Genomic DNA, 20,320 nt, shown 5'->3' with positions numbered 1-20,320 from the left:
CTCTGTAAATGTTTATGAAAATTAATAAAATATAGAAAGAAAAAAAAAGAGAAAGAAATAAAATTTACCTATGACAGTCTTTAGGTGGTGTACATAAATAACAGCACTGTTGGACCCAGAGGCCAGCAGATAACTGAGCTCGGGCTGGCTGCCATGCTCATGATGCCAGCTAATGGTATTCACAAGCTTGTGATGCTGCTGGATGGTGCAGATCAGTTTCAAGTTGGGGGCCTGAAATACTTCTATTGACCTAGAGTAAGAAACATAAGACAAGAGAGATGGCTGATGAAATTACGGTCCAATGCAAACATACATTCCACCAGTTACAGAAGAGTAAAATGGAATAGAATAGACTAGATAACGCTTATCTATTACTGCAAAGGCCATTTTCTCATAATGAACGATGTCCAAAAGGTTGTTTTGTTGTATATTCATCCTTTAAAAATCTTTAATCTTTAGAAAAGGTTGTTGTTAGATGCCATCAAATCCATTCCACCTCAGAGTAACCCTATGTCCGAGAGACTGAAACAGGGCTTGACCTTTTGTTATCCTCACAACTGTTCCTGTCATACTGCCAATCCATCTCATCTGCTGAAATGTGGCTGTGTGTTCCTGTGATGCTGGAAACTATGCCACCAGTATTTCAATGCCAGCAGAGCCACTATGGTGGGAAGGTTTCAGTAGAACTTGGATTCAGATGGATTTGGTGATTCCCCTCATTTTTTTAAAAACACAAACAGAGAAAATGTTATGATAGTAGTGGGACACTGTCTGATACAGTGCTGGAAGATGAGCCTCTTAGGTTAGAGGGCACTACAGATAAGTCTGAGGAAGAGTTGCCTTCTCAGAGTAAATCTCAGTGACACAGATGGAGTAAGGCTTTAGAGAAAACGTCACATGCTGATGTCACCTAACTCAAAATGTGAAAAACAAAAACAAAAAAACAAAAAAAAAAACACCAAACCAAAAAAAAACCAAACAAACTAAGGAAACATTTGTCAATCAGAACATGGAATATACAACATATGGCTATGTTTATTAGAGGCTTGTAATAAAGGAAGCAGTTCCAATTGCCAATCTTTGTTAACTGTGACACTGGAACCGACTTATAGGTGATCCTCCGGCGGGTTTTTAGAGGCAGGTAACTGCACAGGAGACTGCCCAGCTTTCTCCCGTGGTTGACAGCACAACTCCAAACCACTAAGCTCCCAATCTTTGGAGTGATAAAAAAAACCCATCCCTGAAACACAAACTCATTGCCATGGGTCAGAAGAAACTCAGAGCTGACTTTCCAAGGCCGTAGGAGGAGTCTGCACAGCTTTTTCCCACAGAGTTGCTAGTGAATTTGAAATGCCAAACAGCCTTTGAGTTAGCAGCACAATAAACCGTAGAGTGTTTGGACTACCTATGCTCCTTAGGCTTACTTTAAAAAACAAAAAAAGATTTACCTAGGTTAACTCAGGAGATAATAATTTTGTGAAGTGTAAGACATCAGAAAGGAAGTGTAGTCAAAACACTCTCCTTAGACCATGGAAAATATCCAAACTGTGCAGTTCTCATAGACACAATGCACTCTAAGATGATCAAGGATAAGGACAAATCGCAAAACCTAATACAACTGAGTTTCCCCAACTAGGATAATTGATGGCAACAACTACCTTGTGATAAAAGGTATGCAGTTATAGTTTTTTTTTAAAAAGAAGCAAACACATACCCATCTTCATTGCCAAGAGCCATGGTTTTGCCGTCTGCTTTCCAGCTGATCTCTGTATGTACTGGCAGTTTGTACTATGAAGCAAAACAAAACAGTTTTGACTCTTAATATTCTTCACTCCATTCTGCACACCAATGATAGTATCACTGTAGGTACTGTGTCACCCCAACATACCTACTGGACTCCTAACCCCTATATATGTAAACATGGTCTTACTGTGAATAGTTTTCTTCATTAATGCTGCCTTATCAGTGTAGGCTGTGTCTGAACTATTTTTGAGATACAATAGGAGATTAGGCGTAGAAAAAGCAAGAACAAATGGGGAAAACAGATGCCACATATAGGACAACAAGAAAAAGGATCTTCTCCAGAGATGAGGAAGAACAGGAAACTTTCTTTAGTTGGCACCTTGAATTTGGACTTACCCTCCTGAACTATGGAAATAAATTTGTTAAAGCCACTCATCATATTTTTGTTATAGTAGCACCAACAAATTAAGATAGAATGGAGGAAAAAAAAATACTGAGAGTTTAAATCACTCTAATTATGTAATAATAAGAGAGTGCTCCTGGCCTAGGGGCTAAATGTAATGCCAACTCAAAATCTGGTGGTTTCAAGCCACAGACTGCTCCCTGAAAGAAAGATCTCCTCCCATGTGATTTATAGTGCTGGAGGGACTGCTATGAATTGATTCTGACTTTATGGTAATTTTTTTTTATAGTTGAGTTGAATTACATAAAGTAATTTGTGCCAACAATCTACATAATTAGTCATTCACCATCACGGTACCCGCAACCTTTAAAAAAAATAGTCCACAGATATGGGAAACATTCTTCAGTCTATAATGCTCAGTACAAAGCTAGATTATGGAAATTCTGGGAGTTGATTATGTAGCCACAGGACCTTATTATAGCAATCTTTATTCATTTTTCAGATCAAACAAGCCTATGCAGCTTCCCACTAAGATCCAATTTAGAGCTACTGGCATACTTTGAATGATGACCAAGTTACCAGCTTCTGAAAGGCAGTCCTGGACTTCCCCTTGCAGTTTTTCCTTTTTGCATCATAACTGAAACTGGAGTTACATCACAATGAATTTGTCTTCTAGCATCATGTCAGCTAACGGTTTAGCTAGTTTTACTTCTCTAGAGATGCGATAGGATTGAGGACAGAAGTTCTTAAATGGAGAGAAGTCACTAAAAGGCCTCAAGCAATGGCAGATTTCTATCTTATAAAGGTCACCAGAAGAAATTACAGAGGAGCAAAGGAGCAGACATATTTACTCATTATTTTGAGAATATGTTAAAGAACAAGGACTAGAGATGACTCTTGTTATGTGTCGTTGAGTTGCCTGCGACTTATAGTGACATTATGTACAATAGCTCTGAAGCCTGCCCTGTCCTAAGCCAGTCTCTGATTTTGACCGATTGTGACACACCACCCCCATTCTGCCAGTTACTGTATCATTCCAACTTATCTGGGGTCTTCCTCTCTTTGCTGTCCTTCCACCCTTCTGAGCATGAAGTCCTTCTCCATGGATCGGTCCCTCCTGATCACATGCTCACAGTATGTGAAATGGAGCTTCAAAATTTTACCCTTTAAGGAGAAACTTGGTTTCACCTTCTCTAAGGCAGACCTATTTTCTTGGTAGTCCATGATATGTTCAAGACTCTTTTCCAGTACAACTCAAGGGCATTGATTCTTTTATCATTCTTAAGTCATTATTCAGCTCTCTGATGCATAGTAAATAATTGCAAAGATCATGGACTGGATCAGGCGCATCTTAGTTTCTAGACTGACATTGTTTGCTTCTCAGTAATCTGGAAAGGCCCGACAGCAGATTTCCCTAATGCAATTTATCTTCTGATTTTCTGATTGCTGGTGCCAAGAGTATTGATTGTTAACAACTTCAATCTCTTCTCCATCCATATGGTGCTGTCATCAGGCCCAGTGGTGAGAATCTTTGTCTTCTTGATGTTGAGCTTCAACCCATCTTGAAGACTACAATCCTTGACCACCTGTAGCAAGTGCTTCAGGTCCTCCTCAGTTTCAGCAAACCTGTGTCATCTCTGTAACCCTGGTTGTTGATTAGTCTTCCTCCAATCCTGATGCCACACTCCTCCTCATAAAGCCCAGCTTTCTGAATGATCTGTTCTGTATATAGATTAGAAAGATATGGAGACAGGATGCATCCTTGACACACTCCCTTCCTGATTTTGAACTATGCAGTGTATCCGTTCTCTGTTCTGAAGACTGCATTCTGGTCCAACTACAGGTTTCACATAAACACAATCCTGCTGAAGATTATCCAGAAATGACTGGAACAGTACAGTACATTGACAGAGAACTACCAGAAACACAAGCTGGGTTTAGGAGAGGTCATGGCACTAGGATATTATTGTTAACCTTAGATGGCTCTTGGCTGAAAGCAAAGCGTACCAGAGGGATATCTATCTGTTTTTCATTGACGATGCAAAGGCATTCCCTATTAGTAGGAGTCTTTTAAAATTATCATTTATTTGTATTTTTGTAGGCTGGGAGATAAATGAATAGAGAGGAAGGCTTTCTATCCAATGGTTTTTCCCAGCCCATTTCAATGTACCAAAGTTTAATTAACAGATCAGGGAAGCTGCCCTGAACTGAACTCAACACTTTGGAAGAGGTCATTAAGTACATTCCACTTATGGAATCTGTAGCTAACCTAGTGAAATAAACTACGTAAGTAATTTTTATCCCTTGAATGAAACATCTATTGGCTCTGATAACATGTTGTCATCTCAACAAGCTGTACTCACTCTGCTTTCATCCTATGTTGTCTAAGTGTACTTTTCTGGACATTCTGAACCATTCTTTTAGATCTGTATGGGTGCTTCCCAAAAGGCCTACTTCTTTAGATATGTCATAATTGCCCACAGTTTCTTTTCCTATCATTTATATGAAAAGGAATTCCAACTTCCTTTTTGTCAGCCCACAGTCCTCCTCTAAACTTATTGTGGTGGTGTTGTTAGGTGCTGTTGAGTCAAGCACGACTCATAATGACTAAAATTAACAAAAGATCTGAACTCTGTTCTCTCCGGCACCATCCTCACACTTCTTGACACACAAGAGCCCACTGCAGCAGTCACCGTGTCAATTCACCTGGTTGAGGGTCTTCCTCTCCTTCGCTGACCCCCTCCATCCTTCTCAATATCATGTCCTTCTCCAAGGAATAGCATCTTACAGGAACATGTCCAAAAGAGTGTGAGGTGTAGCCTCATCATTCTTGCCTCCAAAGAGCACTTCGGCTGTCCCCTCTCAAAAACATAGCTGTTTCATCTCTTTCTGTCCACGGATGTTCAGTGCTCATCTCCAACACCAAAGCTCAAAAGCGTCAATTCTTTTTCTGCCATCCTTATTCACTGTCCGAGTCTCGGATGCACTGCCAGTATTCGGAAAGACTATGGCCTGAGTCATATGCACCTGAGTCCTCAAACTGACATCACTATTCCTCAATAATTTGGAATCGTCCCTAACTGCAGATTTTCCTTCTACCCTTCTCAGCATTATGTACTGGAAATTATTTCTAATGGAAAACAAAGAAATTAGAAACAAAATTAGACAACTGTGCCTGTAAAAGATCTCAAATGGACACTGTTGTTGTGTAATGAAGAGGTGGAACGGACCCACTGCTGACCTCCAGCAGGTTTTCAGAGGCAGTTAAATCACGTGGGAGGAGATTGCCCATTCTTCTCCCATGACAATTGGACACTACATTATAAAATTATTTTTACCAAAATAATAACCTGGAAGAAATGGCTGGTGTGAAAAGGATGATTTACACTAAGTTCTGGCAAGTTTTAGCAACTAATGCAATTGAAAATATCTTTTTTCCTTTTTGGACTATCAATTTAATTTTAGAGATAATGTACAATTGTGGACACACTGTATTTGTTCTTCGCTTTATTTATCCTAAAACATGTCTTAGAGCTACAGATTCAGTCAGAGTCTTTGGTTACACCCAAGGAATCTGACTTGACACAATAAATGCTCCCAATGTGTTTCCCATAATGGCATTTATCATGTAAACTGAGAATCCCAGAGAAATACACTATGAAGAGATGAGAAAATTTTAGACCACAAAAACTCACTTTAATTGAATTTGTATCCCTGATGAGTTTGTTGATGTCAAAGGCTTCTCCACTAAGCTTCCAGGGGTTATGCTGTAAGACAATCCCTTCCCCTCCACAGCTGTATAAAGTGCGGGAAGGTCTATCTCCTTCTCCTCCTATGAAGGGAGAAAAAGAAAAGGTTATCTCAACTAGTTGTTGCTGCTGTATGAGCAAACTGTACTAAGTTAAGAGAACTACAGAGATTTAAAACTTTTATTTACAAAGTTTATTTTTTTTTCTAAAACCCCTCTATGGTCATTTAAATATAAGGAGCTGAAGAACTTCTCATAACTATAAGGTTATGGTTTCAAAACAATGATTTTTATAGCAGTACAGCAACTTATTAATTTCAAAAAAAGCAAACAGTAAGGCATGGTTTGTATTTTCAATACTGACTTGGGGCAAAGGAAGTGAAGTAGTCAATTTGCTCAATGAATAAACTATAATTCTAATGCTGCTTAAGTTCTGATAATTTATATTCTTTACCCTCCTTAAAATGTAACCACTATGGAAATTTACAGTTATTTCTTTATAGATGGTTAAGGAAACTTTGTCAGCGATTCTGGCAAAACACATTTATTTTAGAGGCTATTATAAGACTCAACACTACAGAGGTAAGAAAAAGAAGAGGATAGAAGAGAGAAAGGGATAGTTTCAGAAATTCTAAGTTTGCTTTAACTGAGGATGAAAACAGATGATCATTATTCTATTAAATACAGTGAAGAATAAGTCTGAAAAAACTTAAGTGGTAGTATTTGATAATGAACACTGAACTGGGTGAATATTAGGACTCAGCATAAGATGACTACATGCACAATAAGAAAAATCAGTTCAAAGAGAAGTAACAATGTTTTAGGAGGTTGATGAATGAAGTCTCTCCCAGGAATGCCAAGTTCCACTTGGGCCACTTCACTGGACCCCTGGGGACAGAGGAAACTATAAAAGGAATCACTGTACTAGAACATTAATTAATAATCTGCCTGGTTTCGACATTCTAGGATTAATCCGAAGGAAATAAAATGCCTTCATGATACAGAATTATTTAGATACTTACCAAGTGACACAGGGGGTATTGGTGGGCCCCAGTCTAAAGTATACACAGTCTTCTTATGATATGAGCTAGAAATCTGTGGAGGTCTGAGGGAGTAGGAAGGAAAATAAGACACAGAAAGAGAAACAAAAACAGAGAAAGTGAAGGGGGGGAAAATCACATGTTTCTAGGTCCTTATTATGAATTTAGCTACTGATACTTGAGGAAGTTTATCAGTATCCTTCCCCAAACAGTTGATCATAAAAAAACATATATGTAAATAACATAGACTGTAATTTAACAGTGCCTATTTTCAAAAGGAGTGAGTCTCAAATATACTTTACCCAGAATCATTATTAGTTACCCTTACCTATCTGGTCAATTTTCTTATCTCTCTCAGGCACATCCTTCAAATAAATGTCAAACATTCTAATATTATTGTTTATACAAAAGTATGAAGGCCATGCCAACACAGAAAATACAAGTGTTTTAATCCAGAATGAAACTTCTTCATGCTATTAATTACAATTTTCAAGTAATAATTTTGAGACAGATCAGTTTTAAAATTTTTTAAAGATTCTTGGCTTCCATGATTATTTCTTAAAGTTGTGTAATGAAGAATGATATATAACCCACCAGATGCTCTGCTGAAGGAGGGGCAATGTCCTCCTGTACCAGTCAGATCTGATTTGACAGTACACACACACAAAATAGTATAATTTAAAAAAATGATATATAACATAACAGTAAAGAATGTTTAGGCTGAGGAAATAAAGGATAGCACTGTCACCTTTAATGTAAATTATAATCGGTGTATGTTTTTGGAACTCTGGGATACCAGAATCTATTAAATTGTTGACTGATGTACTTTTCATGTTTATCATGAAAAGTAGTTCTCATTCTAAACAATGAAGACAAGTAGCTTTGGTTAAAAGCAGCAGAATTAACAGTTTCAGTTGAATATCTAACAGTGTATCTATAGCAATATCCTTTTTCCTACATCACTTTTCTAAGTTGGTCTGAATATTCAGCTCATAGCACAGTAATTCAACAAAATTAGTAGTTTTATGACCATTAAAATTGGTATGAGAAACAGAAGAACAGAAAGAATGGTTAAGGAACACACATTGGAACAGGTGAAGGGACAGCAATTTGGAAAAGAATGGATGATAAGAGATTAGAAAAAAACACAGCAAATGAACTGGTACAGGACACGTATTAGGGAAAGAAGGGGGTGGGAAGGGGATATAAGTCTGTATAAATGGTGAATGAAAAGCCAATTATTTGACAACTTCTGTTCAAACCACATTTTAAAAAATGTGTATACAACCTGGTTTTCTTAAATGCCTCTTTGAAATGTGTGACTGATTCTTTGCTGACCCTCCAATGGGTTTTCAAAGGTTATAAATGAAAGGAAGGAGCCTGTCCCATCCTTCTCTTGGAGAAGCTGTCTGATTTGAACATTTGCCTTTTGGTTGGAAGGGCAACTCCTTACTCACTAGGCTACTAAAGCTCCCCCCTCTCTGAAATAGTGTACTGCCCCCTACCTTTCAGAAGGGGAAAAAAATGTAAGTAATATAAGTTTTATATCTATTTATATGTAGGTTCTACAGAAGTATTTAAATGACAAACCTGTAATACAATAAACGATTCTCACTTAGAAGTGAATGATCTAGAACAAGGTTGGTGGCTGTTGTATTCTGTCATTCCTGACCCTCTAGAAGCTTCTTAGAAGCATTTAACCACAAGGGAGGAGAATGCCCCTCTTTCTCTTGCCGAAGAGATGGTGGTTTTGAACTGTGTACCTTCACACTGACAGCACAATTCCTTACCTCTAAGCTACCTGTGCTCCCTACAAGGGTAGGTAAACATTTTTTGCAAAAGGTCAAACAGTGAGTATTTCAGTTATTTTGAGATAGTCTCTGTCACAAGAACTCAAGTCAGCTGAGTAAAAAACAGCAACATCAGACAAGGTACAACCAAATTAGTGTGGCTGTGTGTCAGTAAAACTTTATGGGCAATAGTTCTCCTGCCTCTGGCATAAAGCACTGGTATCAAAACTCTCAATAAAAAGAAAAATGTTTATGAGCCACATTAGAGCCTGGCTGGTGTGGTGCTCAGTAGCTAACAACCAAAAGGTTAAGTCTGACTTCGCCAGTCACTGTTGGGGAATGATGTGGCAGTTGGCTTCCATAAATATTTTGGTCTTGAAAACTCTAGAAAATGGCTCTACTCTGCTCTGTTAGGTCATTCTGTGTTAACAGCAATAGGTTTTTTTTCTTTTATATTACTTACCTGGTTATTTTTCATCTAAGATGTAGCTATGAACCATACATACAAACACAACACACACATTGAACATCTAATAGCGACATAAAAAATGCAAACCCCAACACCCTAGCAATGGTCACTAATTCAGTACATGAGCCATTTCATTCTTATCTGTGTGTGTGTGTGTGTATATATACACACATATATATATCCCTGAAAACTTGCCGAAGGGTCAGCAGTGAGTCAGTTCTGATTGATGGCACAAAGTTTGTGTCACCACTGTAAAAGACAGAATGTATTAGCTATAACTTTCAATTTAACGGAAATATAGATTAGAGAAACAAGTTAGAAGTCACCACCATGAGAAAATAAACGCTGTTGGTGTTATGTACCACCGAGCTGAGACTCAGCAACCCCATGAAAAAATGATCTGAAGCTTGCTCTATCCTGTGCCGTCCTCATCATCTCCAACATACTTGAGCCCACTGTTAATTAAAGTCGCTATGTCAATCCATTGCGCTTACAGCCTTCTTCTCCTACATTAATCCTCCACTTTTTCAACATAATGTCCTTCCTTCAAGTACTGGCTCCTCCTAAAAAACATCACCAAAGTATGTGAGACAAAGCTTCACCATCCTTGCTTCCAAGAAGCACCAACAGTTGCACCTTCTCCAAGACAGACCTGTTTGCTCTTTTGGCAGTCCGTGAGATATTCAGTAGTCTTCTCCAACACAACTTAAAGGTATCAGTTTTCTGTCATCCTTATTCACTGTCCAACATTCAGATATATAAGAAATGAAAAGACTATGATTGAATCAGATGCACCTTGCTCTTTAAGCTGACATTATTGCTTTCAGCACTTTGGAGAGGTCCCCAATAGTAGATTTTCCCAGTGCGACAGGTCTTTTTTTTTTTTTTTTAGTATACCATATAGATTTTAATGAACAATGAAGATCATCCCCAGAGGCCAAGCAGTAGGAGACATCCAGGCAGGATCCAGCAGCGGCCTCAGCACAGCCTCCACACCTCTTTTTCTGACTCCAGCAGGGTCAGTCAGCACATCATCCTCATGCACAGGCCCTTTCACGGGGCGGATGATGGAGCAGCTTGTGTTGTCGTCCATGAACTCCACGTGCACCTGCGTGCATTGCCCTTGTGAGCCGGTCCTGTTCAACAGGTTGGTGACTCTGGACAGCTGGAAAGGCACTGTTCTCGTGCTCTGATTTGAAAATCAACTCTTGGGTCCAGGCACAGGTTTCACATGAGCACAATTAATAGTTCTGAGATTTTTATTCTTCTTCTCAATGCTAGGTATCAAATGCCTTTGCATAGTCAATAAAACAGACATCCTTCTAGTATTCTCTGCTTTGAGAGAATCCATCAGATATCAGCAATGATATCCCTGTTATTTCGACCTCTTCTCTATTAAGCTTGATTTTCTGGCAATTCTCTATGTATTGTTGTAACTATTTTTCCAATAATCTTCAGCAGGATTTTACTTGCATGTGATAGTAATAATAATGTTACATATTGTGACAATTATATCTATAGTTGTTGTTGATTGTTTTTGAGTTGAGCACGACTCACAGCAACCCTACAAACAAAAGGCCAGAAGCCTTTCTCTAATTATCGTCATTTATCAAAGTTCATAGTTTCTAGAGGAATGGATGCCACACCTGCTTCCAAACCTGTCTTAAACTGGGAGCTCCACCAAACACTGTCCATCACGGATAACCATTATGGCATTTGACACCCCAGTGGCATATAAGGTTCAGCATCACAGCAACCTCAGGTTACCTCAGTACAACATAGTGCTATACCACTTAGACAAATATTCCTCCAAAATGTAACAACCAACTTTCAAATACAAAGGCCCTCCCTGAGGTCTTGCTGACTCTAAACAAGAGGCTTAAAGAAAAAGCAATATAGTATGTTGTTGTTATGTGCTGTTGTGTCACCTGTGATGTACAACAACCGTACAGCAGCTTTGATCCCATCCCTGCCCTGCACCAGTCTAATTCCCACACACTAACCTCCACTGCCCCAGATACTGTATTAATACATCTCATCAAGGGTTTTCCATGTCTACATTTTATTATTATTAACAATATCCACATCTATATAGTTATATAGATAATGTCTACCTTTTGTTGAATCACCTTTTTTGAGAACAAATAAGGATCTCTTTCAATCAGAATCAGTTGGCTAGGTAGCAGTCAACCAAGTTTCTTGGCACAGTCTTGTGAGCACATCCAGGACTGCATCTGTTTGCACATATCAAATGGTATTCCACTGATTCTTAAGGCATTTTTTTGCCACCGCCTTCAAAGCAGCTTCCACATTTCCCTTTATCTTCAAGGGTTCTGGATCATATGCTATTTTCAGAAATGGTTTTGTCAGCCAATTCTTTTTGATACAGTGACTCTTTCATCATCCTTTGTTTCTTGCATCATTCACAATTTTTCCCATAGCATCCCTAAGTACTGCAACTTGAGGTTTCAATTTGTTCTTTAGTTCTTTTGGCTTAAGAAATGCCAAGAGATTTCTTCTCATTTGATCTCCTGACTCTCACACATTTCACTGAAATACTTTGCTTTGTCTTCTCAAGCTGTCCTTTGGAATCTTCTGTTCAACTCTTTATTTGGCTATTTCTCCCAAGTTTTGGCTTCTCAACATTCTAGTGCAATTTTCCATCTGTCCTAACATCTATTTTGGTCCCACAAACTAGAAAACTACTTTTCTGGCATCTTCACACTGAGAAGGCAATGAATGTAATGGAAGAAGTCAGGGTATTAATCGAAAACAAAACACTCCAGACGTATCTATAACAATGAAAAAGTAACATACAAGTATGTGGGAAAGTATGTTTTAAGTATTAGAAACTATAGGAGAACCCTGATTAGAAACTAACCTGGAAAAGAAAAAAAATTCTTCCCCAAATGAGGAAATCGGAATACAGACTGGATATTAGATCATATTAAGGAACTGTTGTTGTAATATTGTGACTGTACAGGAGGATGTCTTATTAATAGATTAATTTCATGTACTATAGGCAAAACACAGAGAGACACGTATATTACCAAAGTCAAACCAAATAACCCATCAATTTAACTCACAGTATAAATGCCTGACAGGAAGAAGACTACCGCATCTTTCTCCCAGAGTGGCTATGAGTTTGAACTGCTCACCTTTTTGCTAGCAATAGTGTTTTAACCACTGTGTATTATACAGAAAGGCATATACAGACACAAAGATAAACAGCAAAACTTGAATCCAGATGGAAGAAGGTACACAGCTGTTCAATATTCATGTATGTCTTGTATTTTTTTGTTAAAAAAACAAATGTTGGCTTTTTTTTTTGAGAACGAGGTGGGGAAAGACAATTATATATGTTAGTGGTTATTAAAGGTCAAATGGACTAAATCAGTTACCTGATGAGAAGACTGAGGAAATAAAACTCAAAATGATGATTCCCTAGTCTCAGAGCCAGAATTTTATTTTTAAAAAAAGACTCCTAGGCAACTGTGACATAAATCCAGGTCTATGGACTCAAAATTAAACCCACAACCACACTGTGATCAATGGGTTGATTTACTTATTTCTTACTTGTTGGAGTAGATGTCGTACAAGCCCACTTTTCCGTCATCAGTTCCAAAGGCTAAGCAACCTTCCTTAGTTGGGTGCCAGCACAGCTATGAAACAGGAAAGTATTCAAGTAAGAATGATGAGTAAAGGTACATGGTTGGGCAATCTCAAAGTTATTGTTTAAGCATCCAAATAGGAAACTTTCTTATTACTGTTTTCTTCTAATTTTACAAGTAACACATCTTCATTTTTCAAGAGAAAACCAAATCAACATTAAAAATCAAGCATAATTCACACATAGCCTCAGAGTGCCCATCTTAGAGCATTCAGCTGCTTCCTCAATTGCCAACCGAAATTAAAAAGCAAGACACTACTGAGGACCTTCAATCCACAGTCCTTTAAAATCAAACATTCCCATTGGCTCTTACCAAAGCAAAAGTGTTATAGTGTTATATTTTGGAGGAACATAATTCTAAATCCTATAGCATTCTTCTGTCAGTTTGCCTTACTGCGGTAATCTGGGTTTGCTGTGATGTTGAGCTTGTGCCATTTGGGTGTCAAATGCCATAACGGTTGCCCATGGTGGACAGTGGTTGGTGAACTCCCAGTTTAAGACAGGTTTGGAAGTAGGAGTGGCATCTACTTCCTAAAAAACATGCCTATGGAAGCTATGAACTTGGAGAAGGATGAGTTACAGAAAGACTTCAGGTCTTTTGTGCATAGGGTCTCTATGAGTCGTGCTTGACTCAATGGCAATCAACAACAGGAAGTTTTTATCTCTCTTCAGATATTCTGTTATCAATTTAGATAGGCATAATTTTTAAAAACAAGATCAAACATTTAAATTATGTCTGTGACATACCACTGAGTGGGGGGAGTCCAGGACAATTTAAAAAAAGAATGATTTTATTCATGATAAAGAAAACTTTGAAAGCTCTTGTTAAGTGCTTGGAAAGCAACTGTTAATACAGTTCTCTGGATCATGGAAGTGGAAGAATCAAGTAGAAGATGGGCAAGAAAATATTATTTTGCACTCCACACTTCTGTATTGTCTGGTTTCATTTTAAACCACAAACATTTACTACTTTTATAATAATTACAACTGAAGTAATTTTGGAGAAAGAAAAAATGACTTCTTATTTTGACTTCATTCTTAGCTTTATAATTGCATTTTTCATAAACTATTAACATTCTCCATATCAAGATGTACCTTATATTTTTTAGTAGTTTAATATTCCAATTCTGTGGCGGAGAAATTGGACAGCGAAAGGGTCCATGAAACTCCCCGCTCATTTCCCAGGTAACACTGAAGACCCCAAAACTGCGGAATCCATTTGGGCCCTCGAAGAAAAATCTATCTACACACCAGTTCTACAGGACACATCACCTTTGCTTGGGAAACATTACCACTAAACTTCAGAGACACTGGTCACAACATAAGAAACTACCAGCAGCTGACGTGTTTAGAATCACAGAAGCCAAGGAAGCTTCAGATATAAGCTACCAGATCAAGGGCTGGTCAAGAGGTGATAGATGTGAAGGGAGTGGGTAGAAGTGGATGGGTATCCTGGTGGATGGTGGAGCAGGGAAATAAGTGGGTAAAGACGCGTGTGAGAAAGGCAGGGACAACACTGATACTAATGGTTAACTCCACAATAAGGGATATACCTTTCACTTTTTCTGTAAAATGTTGGTCTGTCTGATACTTCCCTAAATCTGAACATTCAGATTAAGACAGGCTAGGAAGAAGGACTGGCCATCCACTTCTGAAAAAGCAGGCCTCTGAAAACCCTATGTACAACTGTACGGAGGGACCAGTTCTTGAAGAGGGACATCATGCTTGGGAGGGTGGAGGGATGGCACAGGAAGGGAAGGCCCTCTATGAGGTGGACTGATTTCGTGACTGGGATAATTGGGATGGGAGTGTCAGAGACAGTGCGATTGGCACAGGACAGAGCGGAGTTTAGGGCTGTTGTACATAGGGTCACTTTGAGTTGCAAGCAACTTGATGGCACATAACAACAACAACAATATTCCAATATGAGATAATACAATTTAATGTATCTTTCAGAGGCAGTTTATCACATGGGACTGCCCATCCTTTTCCAGCCATAAATGAATCTTCACATTCTTTCTAATTTTTAACTGTTAGAAAACTGATCTGAACAAGGTCTTAATTTTAAACTACATTTTAGGATCACAGGTTATAAAGGGTACTTTTGTTCTTCAATTTTTGTTTTCTCTAAATCATCTTTAACAAATTTAAATTTCCAACAGCTAATTTACATGAGCAGACATTCCTTAAAAGAGAATTACTCATTTATAAAAGTTCAAAGCAAACTCAAAGCATCCTTACCGCTGTAACTTTGGCCTTCACACCCTGCCAAAATTTTTTAACATCATAGTTGTTCTTTAAGGAGAGTGTATTCCATACACGAATCATGCCATCCCCAACACCGATGGCCAAACAGCCAACATCCACAGGAGAGAAAGCCAGACTGTAGGCAAATCCACCAAGGGAAGGCAAGGTCCAGCAGCACTCCAATGTGGCCATGTCCCAACATTTTACCTGAAGACATTAAAGAGACCCAAGTATTAAAAAGGGCAAAGATAAAGGGAAAAGAAACAACATAGCAAATGAAGGAAGAATAATGAAATTTAATCCTTCCAGTATCCAGAAAATGTACATTTGACAAAGAAAAGGAAAATAACCAAAGAGTCAAATTCTATAAAAATTATAAAGCTCAAAAAGATTCTAATGGGGGGGGGGGGAAGCCCACACAAAACCAACCAAAAAGGATCTTAAGATATATTTATTTCCCGAGGGTCAAGTGAATTCAGTCAGTCATACAATGAAAACAAAATCCAGAATCTCAGTCTCCAATTTCCTAGAGATCTATGGCCTTTACATTCTGCCAACCTTTCCTTATATGGGAAACTTGAAATAAGGTGAAAATAGCCTCAGGATGGAAAAACTAGTTGCTAGACTTAAAACAACAACAACAAAATCCACCACCCCAAAATAACTTTTCTATCCAGTAAAGGAGTGTTGAGTTTTTCAACTGTTTTAATTGGGGGCTTGAGCAAAACCTTATTTAAAAGGCAAAACAACTAAAAAGTAGACCCAAAGTTAATGTCAATTCTCTTTTAGAGAGATTTCAGTATACCCAGATGTTTCTTACTTAAACCAAAATAAGTCATCTTAAAGCAAAATTATGATGAATTTTGCTCTGGTAAAAAGACAACTTGAGAGTTTGAGTTTTTCCTATCTGTAGAATCTTTATTGTTTTATTTAATAATGTTGTGACCTGCCACTGAGTCAAGTACAACTCATAGAGATCCTATGAACAACAGATCTGAATTCTGCCCCATCCTTTGCGATCTTTTAAAATTGAAACCCTAGGTGGAGATGGGATGACAAATCTGAAAAAAAGCCCTCTGATACAATCTAAGCCATTAATCACTGCTTCATTGTGCTAGAATCCATTAAGCAGTTCTTACATCTCTATCCATTGATGTGGAAAGCAGCAGATTTTTGCTGTCTTCAGTTTGTAAAGGACACAAATTAAACACAATTCTTGAATGAGTGTGCCCTTCTGATGAACCGCTGAAGAGGGTATAGTTCCGTCTCCAAGACTGGGTGAGATCCCACAACAGCAGCTCACCTCTGTGAGGGAAAAACACAGTATTAGTTTTTCATGATATAGAAACAAATAAGACTTTTGGGACAGAGATTAGGCCCTGAACTGAAAAAGGATTTTTGTTAAATGCTCTTTTAAGGAGGAGAAAAAAAAAGTGAGCTCTTGTAGCCCAGTGTTAAGGAGCTGCACTGCCAACCCACAGACAAGTGATCCAAATCCACTAGCAACTCTGATTACCTGCTGGAAGATCAGCTATGAACTGGTTTTGACTTGACAGCATTTAACAAGAAAAAAGAAATTACATATCCTGAGATGAACAAAGTACCTCTGGAAGAATATGAATTTTAAAAGTCTTTGTAAGGAGGACAACCAGAGGGCCAATGAAGTAGAAAGCAAGCTTCTAAAACAGATATGCAAGATCCCCTCTTGCAGAGAGATGTATTACAAATAAATAGGTAATTATATAATGCCACTATAATTCATATTACTTTACACAATTTCTTGAGGGCATGATGGGGTGCCTTAGTGGGTAAGCTTAACATTTTGTTGGAATTTGTTTCATAGATATCATATTTAAAAGGGTTTGCTGGTCAAACTGTGTTATTATTCCAAGCAATTAGACACAAGTATTCAACAAAGGCATCTCATTTTACTGTGTTCAACACAATAAAAATATTATAAAACCAACTGAAGGTTTGTAGCAACCCTATGACTCTCAAGTCTACTGTTGCCATTCTCTAAACAGCATGTGCTCATTTCACGCCAATGTGTCATATTTTGGTAATTATGGTTTCACTTATGTCTCTGTAATCTCAAAGACATGTGGTTCAAATGCACCAGCTACTCCACAAAAGGATGGGCAGTCTCCTCCCATGCGATTTACTGCCTCTGAAAACTCACTAGAGGGTCAGCTATAGGTTGGTTCTGACTGGATGGCACCAATACCATTATCTACTAATGTTTCATATATGTCTATTATATATACACATGATATTATGTACACACAATAGACTAAAATAAAGTAGAAACATAATTTGTCTAAGTACTGTTGTTGTTAGGTGCCATGAAGTCCACTATGACTGAGATTTAACCCTATGAAGTTGTTGACAATCTCAGTCTTTTCTCCATCTATCATGATGTTGCCCATTGGTCTAGTGGTGAGTTTTATGTTGAGATATAACCCATATGGAAGGCTATATAGTTTATTTTCTTCAGTGAGTGTTCCAGTTTTTCACTACTCTCTGTAAGCCAAACTGTCATCTGCATAAATATAGGTTTGCTGTTAAGTGTTCCTCCAATCCTAATGTCACATTATTCTTCAGCTTTTTTATTTGCTCAGTATACAGACTTAATAGGTATGGACAAATGATGTAACTCTGACACACATCTTTCTTGATTTTAAACCACATAGTGTTTCTTTGTTCTGTTAGAACAACTAACTGCTTCTTGATCTATGCACAGATTTGCATAAGCATAATGAAGTATTCTAGGATTCCCATTCTTCTCAATGTTAGCTATTATTTGGTATGATCCATGCAGCCAAATCCCTTTGTATAATAATAAATGACAAGTAAATGTCTTTTAGGAAGTATTGGTGGCTTAGTGATAAAGAATTGCATTGCAAACACAAAGGAACATGGCTCAAATTCACCAGCTGTTCTGCAGGAGAAAGATCGGCAATCTTGTCCTGTGCGGCTTACTGCCTCTGAAAACCCACTGGAGGGTCAGCTATGGATCGGATCTGACATAACAACAAGAATAAACATCTTTTTGGTGTTTTCTGCTTTCCACCAAAACCTATCCGACATCAGCAAAGTTGCCCTCATTTCATAGCCTCAACTGAATCCAGCTTGCATTTCTGTCAGTTCTCTATGAGATGTTTTGTTCCAACAGGTTTTTTAAAAAATAATTAATTTTATATTTATATTATTGGTCTTACATAATTTATTCCCGTTATCTGATGTTAGAAACTTTAGGGTCTTTAAGATGTGCAGGATCTTTGTATATCATTAGGATAAATTCTAATTTTTCAACCCTCTTAATTGCTTGTGATTTCATTTGGTTTCTTCTCGTAAAGACCTGTTACGTGCCTTCCGTACAGCCATTCTGTAAATGGAGAAATAATCTGGGACAAAAGCTGTACATTTTTACAATTTTCATGTTTTCCACACAAGATACTTTTTTTAAGAGGTTCTTTGTAAGGATTCTCCATTGGCACGGGCAAGGCCTCAAGGATGGTCACCTTTTTATACTGGGAGCAAGCTCTTCTCTACAGCACCGAGTTCTGGAATCTCTGAAGCAGACTGCAACCGTTATCAAATGCATCAATGTTTTCATTCACCAAATTGTCACCATACCTGCCACTGCTCCTTGTTCTTCTTCCAACCTGTTTTTAATATCCTTCAGGAAGATTTTACTCAATGTGTTATTAATGATATTGTTCGTATCATATTTCCATACTCTGTTGGATCACCATTTCAGGAATAGGAATACATTTGTATCTCTCCCAGCCAGGTGGCCAGGAAGGTGTCTTTCAAATCTTTTGGCATAGAATGATGAGCATACCTGGAGCTGTATCTGTTTCCTGAAATATCTCAAACTGTATCCCTTCAATTTTGTGCCCTTTTTTACTTGGCCAGTGCCTTCAGGGAACCTTGGTTTTCTTCCTTCAGTACTACTGGTTCTTAATTATGTTACTTCCTGAAATGTTTCCATGTTGACCAATTCTTTTTGGTACTGTGAATCTGTGTATTCCTTCCATCTTCTGTTGTTGCTTCCTATATCACAATTTTGCCTAGAGAATCTTCAGCTTGCAACTCAGGGACTGAACTTGTTTTCATATTTGAAATGTTTTAAAATTTCAATCTTTTCAGTTTAAAAAACTTGTGTTCTTCCCTTTTGGTTTTCTAACTTCAGGTCTTTTACACATTTTGTTATAATACTTTGTTTGGTCTTTTCAAGCCCTAGTTGAAATCTTTGTTTCAGCTCTATCAGCATTTTTGTCCTTTGTTTTGGCCCTTTTACATGCAAGTGCAAGTTTCAGAGTCTCTTCTGACATTCATTTTGGTCTTTTCACTCCAGGCTTTGTAATGAGATACAGTCAGGTCATATTTTAGTTCTTGTGGTCTTGTTTTTAGTTTTTTCACCTATAATCTGAACTTGTACATGAATAACTGATGGTCAGTTCAAAAGTCAGTCCCTGGTTTTGTTCTGATGGCTGATATTGAACTTATCCACTGACTCCTTCAACAGACGTAGTTTATCTGAATTCTCTGTAGTCCATCAGGTACGGGTCAAGTGTATATTCTTGTTAGATAAAACTGAGTATGACTCATGGTAACACTATGAACAATAGCTCTGAAGCCTGTCCTATCCTTCCTCATCTTTATCACCACAGACACACCTGAGCCCACTGGCTCTCCCACTGCGTCAAAACATCTGGCTGAGGGTCATCTTCTCTTTTGCTGATTTTCCACCTTTCTAAGCATGATGTTTTTCTCCTAGCAACATGGTCCAAAGTATGTGACCCAAAGATCTGCCATATTTGCCTCCAAGGAAAACTTTGGTTGCACCTTCTCCAAGACACATCTGCTCTTTTGGCAGTCCTTTCAGTACTCTCTTCCAACACCAAACTCAAAGGCACTGATTCTTCTTCTAGCATCCTTATTTGTTGTTCAGCTCTCAGATGCACAGCAATAGCAGGTTATTGGAAAAACTAGAGTTAGAATCAAGCTCACTGTAGTCTTTAAACTGATATCACTGCTCTTTAGGACTATGGAGAGTTCCTTGACAGATTTTCCCAATGCTATCCATGTGTATAACGCAGGTTATACACATGGATTTCACCTGATGGTATGCACTGGAATCAGATCGATTACATCTGTGGAAGGAACCGCTGGAGAAGCTCAATATCAGCTGTGAAAACTAGGCC

At 38.1% G+C, this 20,320-nt stretch overlaps 1 protein-coding gene across 1 annotated transcript in view; it reads right to left on the bottom strand.

The window, feature by feature from the left end:
- GEMIN5 (gem (nuclear organelle) associated protein 5) overlaps positions 1–20,320 on the bottom strand; it is a 59,772-nt gene that overhangs the window by 25,339 nt on the left and 14,113 nt on the right. The window contains exons 7-13 of the mRNA XM_006894746.1: positions 16,250–16,415; positions 15,105–15,317; positions 12,770–12,855; positions 6,917–6,999; positions 5,842–5,978; positions 1,715–1,788; positions 69–250 (exon numbers count right to left, since the gene is read on the bottom strand). Coding sequence (XP_006894808.1) covers positions 69–250; positions 1,715–1,788; positions 5,842–5,978; positions 6,917–6,999; positions 12,770–12,855; positions 15,105–15,317; positions 16,250–16,415 — 941 coding nt within the window. The remainder of the gene's footprint in view (positions 1–68; positions 251–1,714; positions 1,789–5,841; positions 5,979–6,916; positions 7,000–12,769; positions 12,856–15,104; positions 15,318–16,249; positions 16,416–20,320) is intronic.

This window comes from Elephantulus edwardii, unplaced genomic scaffold (genome assembly GCF_000299155.1).
Source record: "Elephantulus edwardii isolate Elephantulus edwardi_28Jun2011 unplaced genomic scaffold, EleEdw1.0 scaffold00149, whole genome shotgun sequence".
Classification (NCBI taxonomy): domain Eukaryota; kingdom Metazoa; phylum Chordata; class Mammalia; order Macroscelidea; family Macroscelididae; genus Elephantulus; species Elephantulus edwardii.
This window is presented reverse-complemented; position numbering and strand designations above follow the sequence as displayed.